This window comes from Vanellus vanellus (assembly GCF_965231255.1).
Source record: "Vanellus vanellus genome assembly, chromosome: 5".
Classification (NCBI taxonomy): Eukaryota; Metazoa; Chordata; class Aves; order Charadriiformes; family Charadriidae; genus Vanellus; species Vanellus vanellus.
Window position 1 is genome coordinate 19,337,584 of NC_138910.1, and position 23,061 is coordinate 19,360,644.

Sequence of the window (23,061 nt, forward strand, 5' to 3'; positions counted from 1 at the left end):
ATGGCTGATGCGTCAGGGTCATATTCAGTGACACTTCCTCCGTTTCACACTGCTTAAGATAGACAGTCTTTTGAATATTGATTGAAGCAAGCAGGAGGCAGAGTTTGATTTCTGCCGTTTTGCAAAGTGAATGTAATAGACACTTATCTGGAAATTTGCTTTTGGTAGCTTAAATATACCATTTCCTTTAAAAACACCATTAACCTGTTCTGATGCCATCACTAGAGTGGCTAGCCAAGCACAACTGAAGTCTTCTGGACCCACCACACGCACCTTCAGCCTACTCTTAGCCCCGAGCTGCAGACAGACCTGCAGCCACAGCACACCACCAGACCGTCATGTAGGACATACCTGAGCTGGCTCACTAACGCGATCCCCCAGACCCTAATTTCCAGGGACTTTTGTATAATGACTATGTCAGATGCCACCATGGAAAGATAAACCCAGTGTCCCAGACTGCGCTTTGGCTGGCGTGCCTGAGGAAGCACTCGGATTGTTGGGCTCCACAGTGAAGAACACCGACAAGGGAGGTTAATCCTGGCCTAGCAGGGAAAACCCAACCCATCAGCATCTGCGCAAAGGGGTGACTCAAGACTGGGTCATCTAGGCTGAAAGAAAACTGGGGTCCTTCAGTTGGCTGTATCAACTGCAGGCCTGGATGGCATCTACATTAAACAGACATGGATTCAAAGTTTCTTAAAAGGAGCAGCCGTGGTGGTTTCAGGAACCCAGAGCACCAGCAGCCACAAAAGGGACTAGTCAAAAAACACATTCTCAGAGTCAAGAAAAATCACCCAACCACTGCACGACAGCAAAGCTGACAGCCAAGCCCAAAGTAAGAGGGGTTAGTGGTGTATCACAACCTCTCTTGAACAGATTCAACTACATACGCCAACAAGGGAACTTGTATGACATGGTCACGGTGTTTCTGGGCTTTACAGACCTTATTTATTATTGAGAGCCTGAGATGACTATTTCTTTGCCTACAAGAGGGCAGCAGAACAAACCTTTTTCTTAGAAGTGATAAAGTACTATGTAAAAGAAGCCCTAACTTCTACTTGTGGATGAATCTCAGTGCCTACACTGCAGAGTCTTAAAAAGTTCATTTACTAATTTTTCCGATCAAATTTTCTAAATGAGATGCTTAAACCAATCCAAACAGAAATCTTAAAATATTTGTTATGAAAGCCACTCAGAAGCAGGAAAATGTAATGGATACAGCTATCGCACAGCAGAGGACTGAGAATCCAAAGAGACAATGGCTATATCCAATGTCAGAAAGCCACTCATTAGTAAAGAGTTAAACGGTATCTAGGTCACTCTACAGTCTTTCCTGCACACCCTCGGCTCACTGCATATCGGAAATGCTGTGTGGGAAGGCCAGGGAACTAAACTCACAGACCAAGTATGACTCAGACTGCAGTAATTTAATGATACCTTCTTTTTTTTTTCCTCTTAAATTATCCTTGGGATTAAAAGAATCCACACCCTCAACATGAAACCAAATCACAGTGAAAGAAAGAAACCACAAATTCACAGATCTGTGAGTCAACAAAAGGTATCTAGAAGCAAATTAATTATTAATGGTAAAGGACTGAGACCTTTCCTGTAACATACTATACGGTCAGAACAGCAGAAGGTGAAAAATTTGAGCCCCAGTCAGATGTTCTTCTGAAAGTCCTAGTGGGGATGATCTCAGCAACAAGAATGTCAGAGAACTGCCTGCCAAAAAAATAAAGAACTGTCACAGCCAAATGCTGACTTCTACCACTAGAGGAAAGCAACTCGAGAGAAACAGCCTCACATTTCCTCTACCACTGCAGAAGCTGAACTCAAGAGTTTTCAAATAGCCCTGGCATGAGCTTGAGCAGAAGACAACTATAAGATCATAGAATCATAGAACGGTTTAGGTTGGAAGGGACCTTGAAGATCATCGGGTTCCAACCCCCCTGCCGTGGGCAGGGACACCTCCCACTAGACCAGACTGTCCCAAGGCCACATCCAGACTGGCCTTCAACACCTCCAGGGATGGGGCCTCAACAACCTCTCTGGGCAACCTGTTCCAGTGCCTCACCACCCTCAAAGTGAAAAACTTCTTCCTAATGTTCAATCTGAACCTGCCCTCTTCCTGGGTAAAGCCATTCCCCCTTGTCCTATCACTACATGCCCTAGTAAAAAGTCCTTCCCCAGCTCTCCTGTAGGCCCCCTTTAGCTACTGGAAGGCCGCAATAAGATCTCCCTGGACTCTTCTCTTCTCCGGGCTGAACAGCCCCAACTCTTTCAGCCTCTCCTCATAGGAGAGGTGCTCCAGCCCTCAGATCATCCTCGTGGCTCTCCTCTGGACATGCTCCAGCAGGTCCGTGTCCTTCTTATGTTGGGGACTCCAGAGCTGGATGCAGTACTCCAGGTGGGGTCTCACGAGAGTGGAGTAGAGGGGCAGAATCACCTCCTTTGACCTGCTGGCCACACTTCTTTTGATGCAGCCCAGGATACGGTTGGCCTTCTGGGCTGCGATGGCACACTGCTGGCCCATGTTGAGCTTCTCATCAATCAGCACCCCCAGATCCTTCTCCTCAGGGCTGCTCTCCAGCCATTCCCCGCCAAGCCTGTATTTGTGCTTGGGATTGCCCTGACCCAGATGTAGGACCTTGCACTTTACCTTGTTGAACTGCATGAGGTTGGCTTGGGCCCACCTCTCCAGCCTGTCCAGGTCACTCTGGATGGCATCCCTCCCCTCCAGCATGTCTACCTCACCAAACAGCTTGGTATCATCAGCAAACCTGCTGAGGGTGCACTCGACCCTACTGTCCATGTCACCGACAAAGATGTTGAACAGGACAGGTTCAAGTACCGACCCCTGAGGAATGCCACTCGTCACTGCTCTCCACTTGGACATCGAGCTGTTGACCGCAACTCTTTGAGCGCAACCATCCAGCCAGTTCCTTATCCACCGAGTGGTCCATTTGTCAAATCCATGTCTCTTCAATTTAGAGACCAGGATATTGTGTGGGACAGTGTCAAACACTTTGCACAAGTCCAAGTAGATGACATCAGTAGATGTCATCTTCCCTTGTTCACTGCCGCTGTAACCGCTTCATAGAAGGCCACCAAATTTGTCAGGCATGACTTGCCCTTGGTGAAGCCATGCTGGCTGTCCCCAATCACCTCCTTGTTTCTATGTGCCTCAGCAGAGTTTCCAGGAGGATCTGCTCCATGATCTTGCCAGGCACAGAGGTGAGACTGACTGGCCTGTAGTTCCCCGGGTCTTCCTTATTACCCTTTTTGAAAATAGGCGTTATGTTTCCCCTTTTTGCAGTCGGCAGAAACCTCGCCAGACTGCCACGACTTCTCAAATATGATGGCTAGTGGCTTAGCAACTTGATCTGCCAGTTCCCTCAGGACCCGTGGATGTATCTCATCAGGTCCCATCTCGTGAAGAAGGCAGAACACACTAGCAACCCAGGTCCAAATAAAAATCCAGTTAAATCCCTGAGGAACAGTTAAAATTTCAGGAAATTCTGTCCCACTGAACAAAGGAAAGGACACTAATGAGCAGAAGAAAACATTGCCCTCAGAAATACTCCTTCCCGGCTACAATATAAAATTAAGAAAATTTACTCCTTCCTCTGCCCTTCAAGCTGCCTCCCTCCCCTTCACCTAAGGAAAGAACAAAAAAAGGCACACTAACTACCACAAAAAGAAAAGCAAAGCTAAAATGCCCTAACAGCACTACATTGTCTTCTATCACCTGTAAATTTTCATCCAGAGAAATAGAAGCTAATTTCCCCTTTTTCATGGCAAAAATTTTACTAGTTTTGTTGTGATGATACACACAACGGTGGATCCCCTTTTCAGGAGGGTTTCTATTAGTATATTGTGAAGTACATGGCAAGCCAATTATAAAGAATCTGGCTTTACAGATATATATTTAGATGTACCCTGCTCTAATTAAATGATGGATTTTTTTTTTAATCCCAGGAGATAAAGAAACTAACAATGTTTCCAAAACCTATATCCACCATATAAACATCACTAGGATGCTTGGTCAGTAACCAGCTACCTTTGAAAGTCAAGTCTTGGTGCTGCTCACCTTTCAGCTACAGCCGTGGAGGAGTCCAAATCCCCAGTCCCCTCCGATTAAGTGAGGGGTTTGGACCGAAGTGAGTTTAGGTGGAGGGCTCTATCTTGAGAATATAGACAGTGTCACTTGAGCAATGAATTTCATGTAACAATTAAAAGGGCAACATCTTTGATAGAAAAGACCAAATGAGTCACCACAAATGAAGCAGAAGTCCCACGTTCCATACTGATTTGGACCAACACAGAGTCTGCTTCAGGTCATTTCTTCAAAAAGTGCAATTTATTGGTTAAATGGAAACTTAAGAGGGGGAAAAAAAAAAAAATGTCTTTCCTGTCCTTCAAAAAGGAACCAGGCCCAAAAAACTTTTCTTACCCTGGCTATCTACCCAAGAACATCTTAACAACTTGGGCCTTTCTGTGATCTACTGAAACACACCTACTTTTGCACCTTATCAATTCTACACAATCCAATTATCCAAAACAGTGAGTCTGTGCTCCTTAGACTACCACCTCAATCTCAGTTCAAGTGTTAGATGGGAAACAGTTGATTAGTGACATTCAGGGCTGTCCCCTCTGCCTGGGAGGGCCGCTCTTTTCAAAATATTTAATGACATTTGCGAAACTGTGTAATTCAGAATGAGTGTCCTAGACTTCAAAGAGAATTAATAAATATTTAACTGAATAAGCAATTAATAACATGGGTGGAAAAAAACATCAGAATTTCTCATGGAACAAAGTAACATGCAATTCACTTGGGAAGAATGGAAGACTGGGACAGATTATTGTATATTTTTATAATGCCATAGCTCTGAATATTTGGAAGATGTTAAAAAAGAATTGATCCTAATTTACATAATAAAGAGTACATTCATGCTGAGGCCTTGGTATGATGATGGATTGTTTTCAATGGCAGTCCTGGCTAATGGTCTTTCCACTCCTCGTACTGGTACTGTATGTCTGTCCTGCAGCATGGGAGCCCTGTAAGCTGCCACTGAGAAAAGGGAATGTGGAGCAACACTTTCCCACTCAGTGTTTGAGATCTTCAAAATATAGCAAATAGACTTTTTGGCAACAAATAAAAAAGCCTTAACAATAAGGCTTTTAGTTAGGGCAAGGCCTGCCACACAATACAAACAAGTAGCTTCAAGTATGGGAAATGTAGAGGGTTGAATATAGGATATCGGGGGGGGGGAGGAAGCAGATGATTTACAAACACTCCTTTTCAGATCGCCGTACTACAAACAGCGATGTGGGGAAGGAAATGCACACTGCTACATCAGCTCCACTGGATACCCCACCAGGCTGACACCCTCAGGCTTTGAAGGGAAAGAGTCTCTCTTCTCTCTGCCAAAGGGCTTCTCCAGAACTCAGCCAAGGCACTCAGACTTAGCACCGGGGAAGATTTCTGCCTTGGGCTATAGCACAGCTACAGGTTGAGGAGAAGAAAAAAAAGCAAAGCACCGCCAAAAGAAAGAACCAGAGCCCGTGGAGTTTACCTGGCGCCACGCAATTAGGTAGCTGAAAAGCTCAGCCTTTGCTACCAGACAAATATAAAGTCCGCGCCACGGAGCACTAAGTGGTTTGAAACCCTCCTACTGCCACGAGGAGCCGTGGGCTCCTGCAGGCGCTCCCGTGCTTTCCAGGGTCAGGCCTTTGCGAGCACGCTGCAAACAAACAGGAGTCAACCTTGCCATCATCCCAGGGGCACAGGCAAGCATTTCTTTCTACACCGGGTTTTTGTTAACACCCCCGTTCCTTGGCGATTTTACATACGCACTAAATAAAACTATGTACTGAACTGTAAAACTCTGCTAATCTCCACGATCCAAAAGCTCTTCAGTTACTCTATCGGCAGAGTCCTTGAAACCAGAAATAAGTAGCTCGGCTCTTTTTTCGGCATTCAGATCATTTTATTTCTGACATTTAGGGTTTGCAAATAAAAGACTTGCGATTTCTCCAGTATTTGTATTACCCTGTATGAAGCTTTTTTTTCCTCCTCCTGGTTTTAGATCTTCTATTAACGTAACACTTATTTCATGACTGCACTCACTCAGATATTAAAGAAAAAGTCTTTATTAATGCACTCGAGTAATTGCTGATATTTTGATAGACTTGTAAAAGCTTGTTAGTGACTATGTCTAAGCCAAAAAGCCACACTAGGATTTGAAATATTGATAACGTGTAAGGCCTTCAGTCAACAGTCTTCTCCTAGGCAAAAATTCTGATCCATACTGTCTTTTTTAAAAGATAATCCGTATAACTACACAACTGCACAGAATAGAGAAAACAAACATTTAAAAAGAGCACATATTTTGGGCTAATATACTTCAATTAAGATGGCCAAAATGATCAATTAATTAAACGTAATTATTAATACTCAAAGAATTCGGGAAATAAACCACAATGTTTATCTCGGGGCACTTCTTTTGTGGCAGTAAAGCAACAGATAACAAATTTTCCCTCTTTGGGGAAAACAAAGAGATTAAACTAAGTAAGAGAAGAAACAGAAAGGCAAGGGGCAGGATAGGAATAGAAATCAGAACATACTTCTTCCACCGAAATTGATTCTGTTAATGATTAACTCAACTCACACAAGTTCTTTCAAGCAGAATATTTGTATTAGTAACAGTGTCAAAACAGATCCCGAATCAAAGTCTTCTCTTTTTGTGTTCTTCATTGCTGTTTTTTGCTGCTCTATGTCCATTTATCATATCAACATTCAAATTAAAATTTGACTTTTTTTGCAGGTACTGCACATCTATCTGCAAAGATTAAGTATTTAAATGATCAAATGTTAATTCTTCTTCCAGCAGCCCTTCAGAAATTTAATTTTCTACAGGGTTGGTCTGAGTCTTGAGTAAGGCACCGCTCAAACTCAACTGAGGCAGCTGACATTTTTTGAATGTCAAAACATGGCAGAATTTTAGGATTGAAGTTGTGGGAGAGGATAAGCACTGATTTTTCTCCCTTTTTTTCCTCAATTACAGCTTTCATTGGTGGTAGTAGGATCTGAATTTATATTTGCTATGGATGTTTATTATCTGAGTTGCTTACAATTTGGGGATGTTACTTTCTCAGCCCTAAATGCAGCTTGGCAACAACATAGGGGGGAAAAAAGAGACTGAAAGGTTACCAAAAAAATAACCGGTCTCAGTGAGTCAACATCAGATGGCTCATTTTTTCATTTCAAGGAGTTAACATTACAGAAATCAGAGCTAAGCAGAACTAACCTTTAGCAAACAAAGTCAAGACTTCACAAGATTTCTGTGAGTTATGTGAAACCATGTGAGATATTAGACATTAGATAAAAGATTCTGTTTGCAAATACTGATTCCGCTTTCTACGCTGAATGGTATCCTGAGAAAAAGAGCAAGTTTAATGTAAGCACTCTGGGGCAGAAATCAACTTCGGCTCTAAGCTGATTCAATTCTGAAATGGTTTCTGACAGAGACGCCTCCCTAAGCAGGCTCTAACAGAGGGGCCACGTTTTGGCATCTGCATCACGCAATCCACTATAGAGCCTGATTAGTACTCATTAACATTTTCAGTAGTCGACCGAAATGAAACCATCCTCTTCAAAATGCTCTTGAATTACTGGTTATTCCGATGAATAACCGTGGTGCTATCGCCTCCCATCTGAGACGGGGCCCTGCCATCGGGGCAGCTGGGGACGGCACCCTGATCAAAGGCATTCCTACCAGCTGCCACGGGACTTTTTTTTTTTTTTTCCCCTGTGGCTCCGGGACAGGGAACAAGGGTTGCATCTCCCTGCAACAAATACCTGCAGACTTGCAAACTCTCACAGATTTTACAGGCCCCACATTACCAAATCCGCTTTTTGTTTTCCAACGCGAGATCTTCGACGGCGGTAACTTTTACCGATCTGTTTTCCTAGTGCTTCTTTTACAAGCAGCTGCGGCTGAAACATTCCTTCCACTCTCCTCTCCTCCCTCGCCCCCACTTCCTAAAGGAAATTCCATGGGATCACCTCTCCTCTGGCCCCACGCTGCAACAAAACTCTCATCTCCTGGGGGAGATGGAGCTTGTGCAACCGCTGGGTCCCTGCATCTGCGACCACAGCGCGGACACAGCGTTCCTCGCTGCGTTTCTACTCAGCTTGCTTGTTTTTTTACGAAGGTCTGCTGAGGGGAACGGCTGATTACTGTTAGGCAAAGGAAATACCGAGTTCGGAAAACTTCAATCTTTGCTTAATCACAAAGTGGAAAGAGAAAATTAAAACTGTATTTGTTTTAAATTCAAGGCATCTCAAGAGGCTGTCTGCAACCAGAGGATAGGACTCTAGAAGACAACTTTTTTTGCTTTTTTCTCAATTACAATTTCCCCCCAAATACATACGGCTCCCTAATGACATTCTACAAGACAGCATTATGGTACAAAAAAATACCCTGGAACTCCTCAGAGAGGATTTCAGCATGGATTTCATTTGAATTTTATTTCTGTCTAATTAAACTGCAAATATTGAAGGGAAGATAGAGAGTCTTCCTTCGTATCATGCCAGGCTAGACACTTCATAACACAACTGCTGAAAGCAGTTGCTAAAAAAATAAAGGAAATGACTATTTAAACCAAACATCACATATCCAGGCGAATCGCAGTTCCCACGGCACACCGCGCAAATGCCTCGCCACTGACTGCGGAACTCAAGCCCTAACAAAAAGGAGCATTTCAGTCCCTATGTCAGGCATACGTCTCTCCAGCGCATCAGGCAAAAGGGACATACAGAACTGAATACTATTTCATCTCAGCTGTAGAAATGCGATACTCGCTTTTGATAGCGACCTCTTAAAAGATCCTCAGCTAAGACGTCTGTATCTACCCAGCACATTACAGCAGCACAGAAGCCAACAGAGCCGGTTTACATACCGTACTGGCATGCGACTCTTCTGGTAGTTCATCTAGCTGAGAAACTGGGTGCATCGGCTGGCCAGAACACAAGTGAGATTATCTAAATCCCGGTCCCGAGGTTACCGCGGGTGTTTCTCTGCGGCGCTGCACTGTGTTTCACACCAAGCTGTGCCTGCACAGGCAACACAGCGCTGGCACAACCAGTTATTTCACCTAGAGAACATACCTTCACCATTCTTGGTGTTATGTTTGCTCTGGAGAGCAAAACCAGATGAAAAAGTACAGTTAAGGGAATTCTACTGCAGATTACACAAAACCCAAACTATGCCACAGTCCTTGAAGACGGAATAAAGAAAAAGGTGATGCTGGTACCATGCAGCATAAAACTAAACATTACAAATCACATGCTGCTCAACTGCTAAAGAATCTACCTCCTCCTGCAACCAAATAACATTCTGTAAGCTGGTGTCATTTATTCAGAGATATATGCAATAATACTATTTAAAAAATGCATGCATAAATGTCTGAAAGAACTAATTTCTAGAGGACTTCTCTCCACCCTAAAACAAAGTAAGAACAATAGGTAGGCTCCTGCTCCAGTATAATCAGTATTAATACTGATCTCAAAGGGAGCGGTTTTAGAGACACTGATGTATCACACTTAATTATATGACATGAAATCATATTCCACATAATTATGAATGCAATATTTCACTGCAGCTGACAAACCACGAAAGAAAAATGCAAGAAAACTGGAGAATAAAGGAGAAAGGAGGGAAGAGAAAATACTTTAACGAATTGGAGAAGTTAGCCTTGAAATCTTCCATTCCACTTTCCCTGACCCGCATCGTCTGTCTAAAGGGGTTGTACTCACACGTACAGGGACTTCCTCAGAGCGACCTGAGCAGCAGTCACCTGCCCAGACCATTCTTCCGAAAGAGGTAAATGCAAAAGACAATCGGACTACTTCCTAAAGTCCAGCCATGTCCTTTTTCTAATGAGATACGCTGAGCAAAACTAGCAGGTGTCTCACTTTAAACTGACCGCAGTGACAACAGCTCCCTGCTACAGTAAATGTTTGAGCTCCAGTTCGCCACTTCTCAGTCCTGAGTGGATTTAAAGATGGGAAATGGCAGCACGGGGAGAGCTCACAGTTACACGGCCAGCAAAGAACACAGAAACATTAACATGCTAATGGTGTCACACGACTTCATAAAAATGTGTGTTTTATTAAGAGCAGGGAATCGAAACAACTTTTAGCCGCTCTTGCCCCAAATCAGGGAAACATTAGAGCAAGAGAAAGTTCCCATGTTGTGGAAACAAAGCTGTATAGCACGGCTGGCTCAAATCTTTCAAACCCACCATTAGCCTGCCATAACCTTTAGCGATGCATGTGTTCATGATGCTGAATATTTAGGAAGGAATCCTTAAAATACTCTCTCAAGAAGAAACATGATTTCCCAACACGCATAAGCAAAGGCAGCCGCAACAAGGTTCTGGTTTTGTGTTCCGACCATCCTGGCGCGGAACAATGGTCTGTTGCGGTAATTATATCACTAACTTTGTTACCTTAAACCAGCTGCTTTCCTAATTGTAATCCCATTAAAAACTCGCATTACAACCATACAGCAATAATTTAAGGGGGAAGCCTTAAGTGAAACTGTCCAGAGCAAAAACAGATTTTTAAAAAAAGTCATACAGACGACAAACAGCTCGATACAAGCGACATGGTACGAGCAAACAGCCTGGAAGGGAGCACGCCGAAGGGTGGGCTGGCGTGATGATTTATGCCGAACTGAATGGGGTAAAGCCTCAAAGCTCGAAGTCTCACCCTGGGACTAGGGTTTGTGGGGAGGCTGAAGGGTCTTGCTGCATCATCTTCATTTAGTGACGTAAACGGCACAAAAGGAGGTCTCTGAAGAAATTCAGCGTTACACAGATGCCACGCTGCAGGCTAGTAAGTACATCATAAGCAAGCCAGTGGAAAGCACAGGGCTTTGGAACCGTGTGGCTTGGGCATAAAGGTCATCCACAGCGAAGCACAGCGCTTAACCAAAGTCTGGAAAGCACCTAGAAAACGCGTCAAAGCAAGTCACAAACTCCTGGCTGAATCTCCCAAGACACAATTGCCTACGTCCCTAATCACATAAGCAGTCTCAACAATTTCAGTGAATAGCTGGAACGGATTTAATCTCGCATCTTCAGCTCCAGAAATTAAATAAGCTACAAGAAATGCCTGTCTAACAGTCACCGAATAAGAAAGTACGATTAAAGCCTAAATAACGTATTCATAAGCAAAACCCCAACATAACAGCTGAAGGAGGCACATCAAGCAAGTATTGATAGCCACGCTGGGGGAAGGGAGTACAATTAGGCACGGCTGAGGCTCGCACCACTCCCGAAACCCTGCAAAAACAGCACTTCACGGCAGAGGTTTGCTCAGTGCAGCAGAGAACATGCAATGGCTCTACATGCTTCGGGAAAGGAAACTGCACAGTGGAGTCAGGCAGAGAGGACGGTGCAGAAATCGGTCCAGGTCTCATCAGCTCCTTACTCTAATTTTTCCTTTCCTCTGCTTTTGTCCTTCTATTTAGCTGATTTCTGCCGTCTAGCCTCCCACGTAAAAGCTGCATCTGCGGGCCATTGCATCAACTGCTTTGCCTACCCTCACATACCTGATGGAAAGCTCTTACGGCCGGGACTGACTCACGTGGTGTCCCCCAGACACTCCAGGCTCTGGTACTGGGTCCGCTGTTATGACATCCTTGCAATGAACATAATACCTACCTTATTCTTCCCCACACTTCTGCCTCTGGCACAACTGATATGAAGAAATTTGTTTTCCCGACGCAGAACTGGAGTAGCAGGCTCAAGTTTGAATGAACTATTCAGAAACGTGGCAGCTTCATTTCCCACACAAAAGCCAGTAATACTGTCTCAAAAATAGCTGTACTCCCAGGTAAGCCTTCACAACAAAATTGTAATATGCTCTTTTCATCTTGGAAAAAAGGAGAAAGCTTCACCTAATAGAGCACTAGAAAGAACTGAGCAGATGAAAGTGGAGAGCAGATTTGTAGAGACGTATATTGGCAAATTGCGCTCTTGCCAGGAAAGTACTTTTCCACAAAACTGATGAACATTTGCTAACTGTGTCCGTAAATACTGCACAGCTGCGCTACAACAGGAAAGCAAGCCCAGCGCTTCTATAATTTGATAAGAGGCTTCTCTAGTGATTCACCAAAAATAATTAATCCAAATAAAAACGTGGCCAAAATTAGCACGGCTAGTTGTTGCGAGCAAGAACTAAAGCAAACATATTGACTAAAGCAAATAAAAGTCACTGTATAACCCGACCCACACACAAGAACTCTGTGGATTCTTGTACCTTGTATTCTGAGGGATTACATTGAAAGCAATGTTTCTCTACAATAACCATCAGTGAAAATAACTTTTCAGTACAGTATATGATAGAAGTCCATGACGATCAGAGGGAAAATCTGTGTAGATTGGACGTTTCTGGCATTTGTAGTGACAATGACGTTTCTCAACCATTGTTTCCTCAACCCACAGGTGTTTTTCTGTCTTGTCTGACAACAGCCAAAAGATATAAAACAAAAGCCAGTAACCTTTTTCTGTACATCCACTGAAAACTGCTCATTGCCAGCTAGCAAGACCACTTCTGCAATATGCAGAGCACGCTTTCTATCTGTTCCTAGCATCAAGGACTTCAGTGGACACCCTCTTAGGACGGCAAGATCCACTCTATATGGGGAAAAGGAGTTAAAAATATTCTGAAGCCTCCAAGTAAAATCTTAGGCATTTGGAAAGAGCTAATGAAAATATTTTAGAGATCTGGAGTAAACAGCAGTTTTTTCATTGACTTCTATGTCTCCAAGATTTTATTCTCCATTTATTTTGTATTGTCTCAGCTTAAACAATGAACATTGCAGGTACGCTTTCAAGAACACCTTGCCCTCTATGTCCTAGAAGTTTAGGCAGGTTTGTAGGAAGGAAACATTTTGCATCTGAAACTTTCCATAGTACATAAAAGAGGATTACGGAGCTTCTGTGGACAAGGAGAGAGTGTTGTCATTTCTATCTTACCGCAGCATCAAGTTAGTTACTGAGGGGCTATGTTGGCAGGGAAGCCTACGGCTCTTAATAGATTACCCAGATTTTTGAAAGATGTTCCAAGCCTAAAATTTCTGGACATCTCACTCGGTTCCTTAGCAGAAATGGAGAACTTTGAGACAGGGTTTCCTTTCCTTTCAAGTAAGACATTTTGGAGAGAAATATCTCACAGGAAGAAACGCCACGACCTTCCAAGACTGTAAATTCACATCACAATTGATTTAATAACTTCATGGCTGCAGTTCCTGCCTTTTCTTTATTTGCAAAATTCATGGTGTTCCAACTACAGCTATATATTAAACAGCAGAAACAACAACAAAATTGGAATCTTTGGCTATCCAAGAGGAAAAGGACCAGTTACAGCAAAGTATTGAACATAAATTTTCTAGGATGTTCATGCATCGATGACATCTAAGACTGCGCAAACCAAAATGTCTTCAGAAAGAGATTAAGGAGCTATAGTAACCACTGCACAAATAGTAGTTACTGGGCGGCCCCAATGCGAAATAACCTCACAACTCTGTCCTAACATAACATGAGTGTGCAGGCCAAGATTTCTTCACCAGTTCAAAAGACAAAAATGGGAAGGAAAAAACACACTTCTGTAAAACACGCATTTGCAACTAAAATTCAAGTGACGAGGTCACTGTTGCATGGGAAGCTGTAAAAATGTTTAATTTATCAATTAATCTTTTCATAGATTGATAATCTCTTCGCTTTTCTGTAAAACACATGGATTTAATTTGCTGTTGGGAAAATGACCAAATGGAAAATTTTTTTCTTTAAAGACCTGAGAGTAAGTTGTTTTTATTGTAAGACTAAGATGACTGATATGTGACTACTATCCCAAAAGACCAAGTTTTGGTTAGGAAAAAAAAAAAAAAATCTTATCTATAAATTAGATATCAGAATTTTTGCAGTATTCAGAAACAAAGGTGCCTCATATAAGCTGGGATCCAAGATGCACAGGTTTTCCGAGCTATTTATTAACGTGTGTTGTGATCTTAGGCATGTATTTTTCTGTATTCCTAGTTATTTATCTGCTAAATTGGACATAAAATTACTTCGAAAATCTCAGACAGTAGTGTTATATACAAATCTTAATGATTCTCCACCCATTCAAGAGAGATTTGGGTGTTTTCTTATAGGTAGTATTGAAAAATTTATCTAAGTACTTTTCATTTCAAAATAATACAGAAAGCGCACTATGAATTTTGGAAGTACTAAGGATTTTAAAAATTCAGTAAAACATTTAAGAAAGGTGATTTTAAACAGTGTACAAACAAAAGAATTGCACAGTCTCTTGACATCCGACTGACATTTGAAAGTAACTAAAAGGCATGTGCTGCTGTAAAAATTAAAAAACAAAACCAAAAACTCGCATAAGCAAAAAAAATCTCATTAACAACATTGCCTAAAAACCTCCTGCTAAGCCAAGTCTACTCAGGAGTCCAGCCACTAGAGAGGATTCTTACACGGACCAACTATTTCTAATCATAAATATAATTGTGCAGTAATGTACAGCCAAGATAAATTAGTCTGGAACTAGGATAAGCATTCAAATGTACTCTGTAATTTACAGCGATAAAGATAATTACTTGAGGAGTTTGGATCAACAGATTACCTTAGTAGTAAACAGAGGAGACCCTCTGTTGCAGGTTCTTAATGGCAAGTTTCACATTCAGGTGTTAATTTTCATTTATCTGTGATTTCAACAGCATCAGGCAGCAGTATGGCTGACCTTGGTTTTTACTAAAGCAACGAGTTGCTTCTGTTCGCCCCGATATTTCAACTTTCTTTGCTTCTCCAAAGTGCCAAACGCATTGTTTTGCTTCTGCTCGCCCGGGACGTTGAAACTTGCCATCGTACTACAGCATGAGGATTTTTATTTACAAATCTCTTTTTCTTCCCTCGTAATCCAAACACTCATTCTGCATGCCTACTATAAGCTTTTACGATGTGACATTATAATTTATATTTAAGCATAGTACTCACGGTTGGCATAATTTTACCAGGTCCTGATCAGTGGTGTTTGGAGGCAGTGCTCTGATGTAAAGGTTTGTTTTACTTAATTGATCCCATCCTGAGTTGCTGCTGCTACTACTGTTGTTATTACTGCTGGTGGTGCTGGGACTAGGAGGAGCCATTGGGTGGGCTGGTACAATGGACTGCTGCAAAGGAAAAAGCACGTTAGAGGAAACTATAGATAGCAATCGCAGCATGCACGTTTGCTCAGTCTACAGTAGCCTGTTTAACCGTCCGGAGCGCTGCGTTAAATCTGTACTTAATTACTCATGGATTTTAAACACACCTGCTTACACACCACGTCTGGGACAGGATTCACGGGCACGTTCTGCTATACCCAACCACCATCTGAAGCACCCTCCACGCATGACACGGGCTCAAATTATGTATCACCTCTGCTAAATATCACTCATAGGATTTTGTCCCTCTTCATTGTGGCATCTGATGTGAAAATGAAATAAGAGATATTGTTCCTCTGAGTTCCAGCAGGTAGAAACTAAGTTTACATCGCTATTTTGCATATCATAAATGAATTGTTGTAGCACACATGAAGACTATGCTATTTCCTTAATCTATCCAGAAATACCCATATACTTAGAAGCCTCTTTTATAGCTCTGATGGCTTTTAGTACTTCACACAATACTGCTATTGTTATTTTAAAGATAGAGGGGGAGCACAGACAGCTTAAGGACCAGGCTTTAAATTAATTGTGTGCCTTGGCAGAACTTTCATACTGCCACTGATCTCAGTATTTGTGGACTATTTCAAGAGTGTCAAGAAAAAGATTCTGTATAACGGCAAAAAATTCAAGTTCCAAAAGGAGATAAGCACATAAGCACTTCTACCTAGTCCTCAAGGTATCTAACGCTATTGCTCATAAAATAGATCCTAATGGAAGGTGAAAACATCTTCCAGAAAATCTGCAGTAGAACAGTCTTAATCACTTGTGTTAACAACGATATATAGCAGGACACTGTACACAAAGTATTACGAACAGGTCTGTGATATTGTAAGAGAGAGGGGAATACTTTAATGAAAATACTAGAGAACTAAAGTTGCCAGTAAAAGTCTTGTGAATACAAGGTTTTCATCAACAAAAAGAACTGGCGGTACGCAGCCCCTTTTTCTGCAAAAGGCTCGAGAAGCGCATCACGAAGAACCACCCTGTGAACTGCAGAGGAAAGGCACAGGTTGGGGGGGGGGAGAAGAACGTAAAGTGAGATGTCAGTGTAGACTCACTTGTTCCCACCCCGGTGCCACCCTTTTCTCTCTGGACTAGTACAAAGAGTTGCATAGCCACAGCCCGAACCAAAAAAAAATTATCTTCCCTGATCTGGTTCACCGCATGTGGGTTTGTGCTACGCAAAAGCTCTGGCTGTCACAAGGCAGGGAACAGGACCCTGTGGGCAGAGAGGAGGGGATTACAGGTTACCTCGGTTTAAAGCATCCACGAAACTACTGCCTTAATACATCAGAAAAGTGAAACTATTTTGGAGATAACCTCGGGAAATTGGAATGAAATTGCGAGTGGAAGAAAAGTACAAAGGCATGCCTTACATAATTACATGTTTCTTTTTTGTATTTCCCTAGGAAGGTTTTGAAATCTTCCAATTCAGCATATTGAAAGTTTATTACGCAGCAATAATAGCCTGGAACAGCAGGCTGCAACACGCGCTATAAAAATCAACATTGATATGTAGAAAGACTGTTGTTACCCAATTTAATTGAACTGAAAATTACCGAAAAGAATTAAATATATTCCTGATCATTTAACATTTCAAAACTGAATATCAATATTTCAGTGCCATAGGGTTGGAGGGGTTTTCGTTTGTTTTTAAATAAAGATTTTCAGAAACATCAAATCTCTTCCAAAAGATTTATACTTGGAGCTGAAGTGCTGATCTAGAATTTCTTCCAGGCATGATTTAAAATGGGAAAAAGATTAAACCCTCCCTCCAAGTTTGTAATGGAAACATTGACGGATTTTAACTATAGCAGTACAAGTCGGGCTGTCAGCCTGTTCTGCTTCCAGTAACGCCAGGCAATTATTTTTAGGGTTACAAGCCATGCAGAATGACAGAGCAACTAGTTTCAAAACATTTTCATAACGAACTGAACAAACTTAGCCTGGCACGGCATTTCTCTTCTCTTCAAAAAGCCTTCAGCAGAGTTCTCAAAACGCACACAGTGAGCAAATGCACAACTGCTCTCTTCAGGGTTTCAAAACATGCACTTCCCTCCTGCACGAACGTACAGCTGCCATAAAAGTCCACATACACGTACCAGTCTTCATGTTAACCGGTAATCGCTATTGGAAACTCAAAGCCTCTATTGTTTTTCAGTATCTGTGGTTAGTTTTGCTTTTACTTCTTGCAATGTTTTCCCCTTAAAATCCTTGTTTCTCTACATTACGAAGAACTGGAGTTCTGCAAAAGCCTGTCACCAGCTGGCCAAAGGCAGGAGAGGAAAACGCGTGTGTGTGTGTGCGTATAGAGAGCAGGAATCCTGACTCTGTCTTCCTGTAAAACATAAACACTCCATTCTGAGAAATTTAAACTTTTATTTAAACATGAAGATGCTCTAGTGCTAGCGGTCACATACAAATATGATAGGAATGTAAATGTGATTACAGTTGTCTTCCTAAGTCGCCAGACAGAAGGTTTTTCACTGCTTCCACAGAAATGCGTACCTTTACCAGCCTTAAAGGCTTTACCAAACCCAGATGCTTGGGCACGCTGCAGCTCTCAAACCACACAACCCAGTGACACGCAGACAACCATTAAAGGCCCAGTGACATCTTACAGCCGCACAACTTCCACACGTTTTTTACATTAAAACTTAATTTTCAAAATCTGAATCACTCTTTCCGCTCTGTTCCTCATCCACGGCTACTTGTGAAAACTAAACGAGAGGGGTCCCTCTTTTGTTCAAAGGGGCTTTTCTTCTCCTGGCGCAGTTGCAGGGGGGCGGCGGGGCAGAGCCTCCCACGCTGACGGCGCAGGCCAGGAGAAGGGCGCTTCTGCTGGCCTAGTTGCATCACCGCCCCAAACGACATAAGCTAAGCTGATAAAAGGTCTCTTCTGCCGGCACAGCTGCATCCACGCCTGGGGTTTTGCCAACATATTGATGTCAGCGAGGATGTATGACTTTTTTTTTTTTTCCACACCCCTGGCTGATAACAGCGCTGGCTGGCAAGACTTTCTGCAGCGGAGACCTGGCCAAAGTTTGGGGTTGTTTGTTTAGAAACAGCTTTCACGAACATGAACCGAAAGCTTTTTATTAGACCTGAAATCAATTTTGAAAAGTTTTGCTTTACAAACTGTGGTCTCTGCTGCAAATTCATATCAAAAGCTGTTCTTGGGATTTTATCATATGGACTTCACAACAGTTTGCAATAACGCAACATAGATAAAAACATTCATTAATTCTTCTTTTCAATCACTGCATCTTAAATTAACACACTGAACACAAGTAGAGGAGGACTAAATCTAAGTAACGGACCATTATTTCTTGTGACAATATTCCTGTTCACAAGAAATACCATTTTCACACTGGTTTGCCATTTCCTCCTTAGTCACAGAATGGTCAGAGTTGGAAGGGCCCTCTGGAGATCATCTAGTCCAACCCCCCTGCCAGAGCAGGGTCACCTACAGCAGGTTACACAGGACGGCGTCCAGGCGGGTTTTGAATGCCTCCAGAGTGGGAGACTCCACAGCCTCTCTGGGCAGCCTGTGCCAGTGCTCTGCCACCCTCAAAGGAACGAAGTTCCTCCTCATTGTAAGATGGAACTTCCTATGTTCAAGTTTGTGCCCATTACCTCTTGTCTATCACCGGGCACCACTGAAAAAAGACGTTTCCCATCCCCCTGGCATTCTCCCTTTAAGTATTTATAAGCATTAATAAGATCTCCCCTCAGTCCTCTTTTCTCCAGACTAAAAAGACCCAAGTCCCTCAGCCTTTCCTCATAAGAGAAATGTTCCAATCCCATAATCATCTTTGTAGCCCTTTGCTGGACCAAAGTTCTTCACTCCCAAAGGTACTTAGCGATCGTTCTTTCTCCACAGCAGTTTCCTTCCTGTCATCTTCAACAAACATCTAAGCAAAAAAGGGCCAGTGACAGAATAATCATCCCATATGCTGTATGATCACCCCATCCCATTCTGGAGCCAGCTGTGAGGAGCTCCCAACACCCCCGCCTCATCTCCGAGGGACCTTCCCTCCAAGCCCTCCACAGACCAACCACAGCAGTGGGAAAACCACAGGTACTTGTTAGGAAAAGGAAAAGCGTGGTGACAAAACAGTCCCTATGGAGTGCCTTAAATCAAGGAAAGGTTTTCTTAAATCAGGGTTTTCTTCCCAATATAAAACCCAAATGGGAATAATCACAAGTATTGAAAAACAACTGGAGAACGTACTCATCTTTATATGAACCGTTCCTGTCTTTCTTATAAAGCAGCCTATACTTAAGGACTGGGAATGAGTCAGAGCAGGATTTTGCCTGCCAAGGAGGAGAAGAATCTCTTTGCTGTCAACAGGAAAAACACACAGGAAAAAAAAAAAAAAAAAAAAAAACACCACCCAACCAAAACAAAATGGAACAACCCTAAGAAATTCCTTTGACCTTGGAGCCGAGAGACACCGATCCTTGCTGCCTTCAGACTACAAAAGTCCAAGGAAACTCAGCAAACAGAAGACAACCTGGATAACCACTGTCCAAAACAGAGTGTGATTATTACAGTAGTGATCCATTTAAGTCTCTAACTTTGTGTTATAAAAGCATGTCTGTGAAGTCATATAACATGCTAGCATTTAATGACAACTTCTTCCGGTCAGCTAAAATTCCTGATGGGAAAAATACCGTGACTTCTAACAACAGGGTTAGTTCTCACACATCTACTCTAAATTCAAACCATAAATTGCAGCATACGTTAACTATCTGATTTAGCCTGAACTGCTACTTGGATCATCGCATAGTTTCAAAATCTTATCACTGGTGTTTGCCTGGCTTTGTTCAGGAGAGGAAGCTTCAAGTACGTGCTTACCCTGCCTGACTTTGCCTAACCTCCCTGATTTCACTAAACAGTATTTCAAAACATCACCTTCAGTAACTGGCATTGATATAAAAATTAGCATACATTTTTGTGGATGTGCGTGACAGTTATAAAAAGTATTAAATCACACGCATCTGGAAAACTTCTGAATTAAATTGGGGGTTGATTTTTTATTTGTTTGTTAATCTACTTAATACGGAGCTTTACATGTACAATGAAAGCAAGGACACAGGAAAATCAAAGATGGCACATCTAGTGAAGCAAGACACTGCCACACTAAGTGCACAACTTGGGAAATGGAAGGTTGTTTGGAATAAAATCATGTCCTGAACAGAAAGAACAACCCCAAACGTTTAACAGAAATGACTGTTCACTGAAGACGACAGTTGCTTTATCACCTTCCTTTACATAAGGAAACATTAAACTTTGATTACTTCATCTAAGCCTGCAAACTCAGCTGTGGTGGAGATGCCATTTTGAGTGTCCTCCACTATTCCATTTCATGGGTTCCATCATCATGTCTGAAGTGTTACAGCAAGCAAAACTGAATTTCTGGAGGCCTCCCCAAGTCCAATTCTCAGTGGACATGAGTCAACCAGTCGAAATAGAAAGATCTGCCGCTGCTGTATTCACATCTCCTGCCTTAGGGTAGGTTCTCCGACTGCTGTTCTTCAGTCTGTCAGCACTTGTCACAGGAAGATTCAGCAAGTCGGCTGCTTTCTAAGCATTTTCAGGACGATACCAGTATAAAGTGTAGAGAGCATCTCAGAAACCGAGTCCTCCAGACTCCTGTTGAAAAATCTCCTTAGGAGGGAAAAACCCTGAGACATGCCCCCTTTTCCACCTTTAAACCACCGACCTCAACTTCTCTTTGCACAGGTAAAGAACATGGTCTCACAGTGACGCTGCAAGAGTCACCAGGACTACTCCAGCAAGGGCTGGTTCACTGCACAAGGCTGAGACCACGGATATCGTGTCTCATGATCACACAGAGCTCTTTGCACGCCCAGGATCCAAGTCTATTCCATCTTCCTCTAAACAGTGAAGATGGTGTTGGTGCTCCAGCAGCAACAACTATGTGCTGGGAAGAGGCAGGACCCCGTGGGTGGAAGCTGGCATCAAGCAGAGACTCTCCCTGTTATGAAATATCACAGACAGCTCAGGAGCACCTGTAGATCCAGCCCTGGGTTTCTCCCAAAAAGCTCTGTAAACCTGCCATATCTTGGCATGGAAGAACTACACCCAAAATACTACAGCTGGTGTCATGATAATGATGGACTGCGATAAACAGGTTAAAAATCAACTGTTCAAAAAACAAAAAAAAAAACAACAAAAACACACCAACTAAAAAAAAAAAAATCAGACTGAACAGGGGAAAAAAAAAAAGCCCCTCAGCTTTAATTTTATTCCTTAACACAAGTTTTAAGAGGAGCTTTGCAAGATAAAAATAGAGGGTTATGCCCTTTTTCTTGCCTGTGTGTTATATAGCCAAGTCATATGAAAACTATGGCAGTCTTCTCCATACTAAAAGGAAATAAAAGGAAACAAAAACCATAGATGGATATCATCACATATCTATGAAAGTAAAAAAAAGGAAAGTTATTTTCACTTTGACTTTTTTTTTTAATTAATATTGTCTTTCCTCTCAAGTCCATGGTGTTTTAACCAATTTGAACCATCTTGACTGTAAAAATGAGAAAAGTTCCCATCAGAATCCAGAAAGCAGTCAACGCACCTTTTTTTCTGAGCCATTTAAGAAGCCCTTCCCTGACAGACAGAAAATTCAGGAGCGAGTACGTGCTTTTCTCAGCTTCCTTTTTAAAAGATCTTCATGGAGAGGGGCTCTGTCAGCAATGAAACAAGACTAAGTCTAGCATAAACCCTTAGCCACAGCTCAAATGCTCCTAACAACTCGCCCCTAGACTATTCTGCTTATAACCCAAGCTCTCTCCCTACCGATAGCTATTTTGCTTCCCTTTCCGAGGTAAGAGGACAAACCAACCTTCACAGTAACATAACGGGGCTACATTTGTTCTCACCAGAAAGCAACAATTACTAACAACAGTAAGCACCCCAGTAAACCATTCCAGCTTGTTACAAAATGTCACGTCCCCATATTTTTACAGGAGATGGAACCAATATTATTGAAATTATACATATTAAAGCTTAATGCAACAGCAATCTTCCACTAGTAATGAAACAAAGCTCCAAACCTACGTATTTCCTTTTTACGAAGACACTTGAAAAAGTGGGAGCATAACCCCGGCCACATTGAAGCGTAAGACAAAACACACACTGATGCTACCATATGTTTTTTTTCCCCAGGAATGGGCTTTTTTTTTTTTTCATTATTAATATTATTGCTAAAAAAAAAACCCCAAAAGATCTCTCACTTGGAGACAACAGCAGACGTTGCACTAACACAGCAAGCAATGGAAGCAGGAAGCTCCTCCTAGTTCAGGTAGCACATCTAAAGTCTCAGTGATAATGAAAAAGCTTCAAAATTCCCTGGAGCTCACCCACTCCAACGACCTCATCCTTGGCCAGGGATTTTTAAGCGCTCCACTGACTGACCTTCCCAATCCAGAGACAAATAAAAGGTGCTGGATACATGAAGCTAGCCACACCACAGCACAAAAAGTATCACAAAGGAGAGAGGTGGGAGCGCTGAACTGGGCTGAGTCCCTGGTCCTTTGCAGAAGCTATCAACCTTTCTCCCTTCTGCTTGCTCGTCATGAAGCACAGCATCCTCTTCCCTCTCAGTTTTATACCTGGATTCCCTGTACAATCCTCTGAAACAATACACTGGTACCATGTCCTAGCCATGACAAAATTATAGACTCATCTTAAGCAAAATATTTCTGGTTTAGCTTCTGACATTTTAACAGGCTGCAGCAATCCAACATC

The 23,061-nt window shown here is 42.4% G+C and overlaps 1 protein-coding gene across 5 annotated transcripts in view; it reads right to left on the bottom strand.

Annotated features, from left to right (window-relative positions):
- The window catches only part of RBMS1 (RNA binding motif single stranded interacting protein 1), a 152,055-nt gene that overhangs the window by 54,063 nt on the left and 74,931 nt on the right, over positions 1-23,061 (bottom strand). For all 5 annotated transcript variants that reach the window (XR_014269206.1, XM_082483337.1, XM_082483336.1 and 2 more), the window contains exon 2: positions 15,073-15,248. Coding sequence is in view for 4 of the 5 variants with exons in the window: in XM_082483337.1 (XP_082339463.1) it covers positions 15,073-15,248 (176 nt within the window). In the remaining variant the exon portion in view is untranslated. The remainder of the gene's footprint in view (positions 1-15,072; positions 15,249-23,061) is intronic.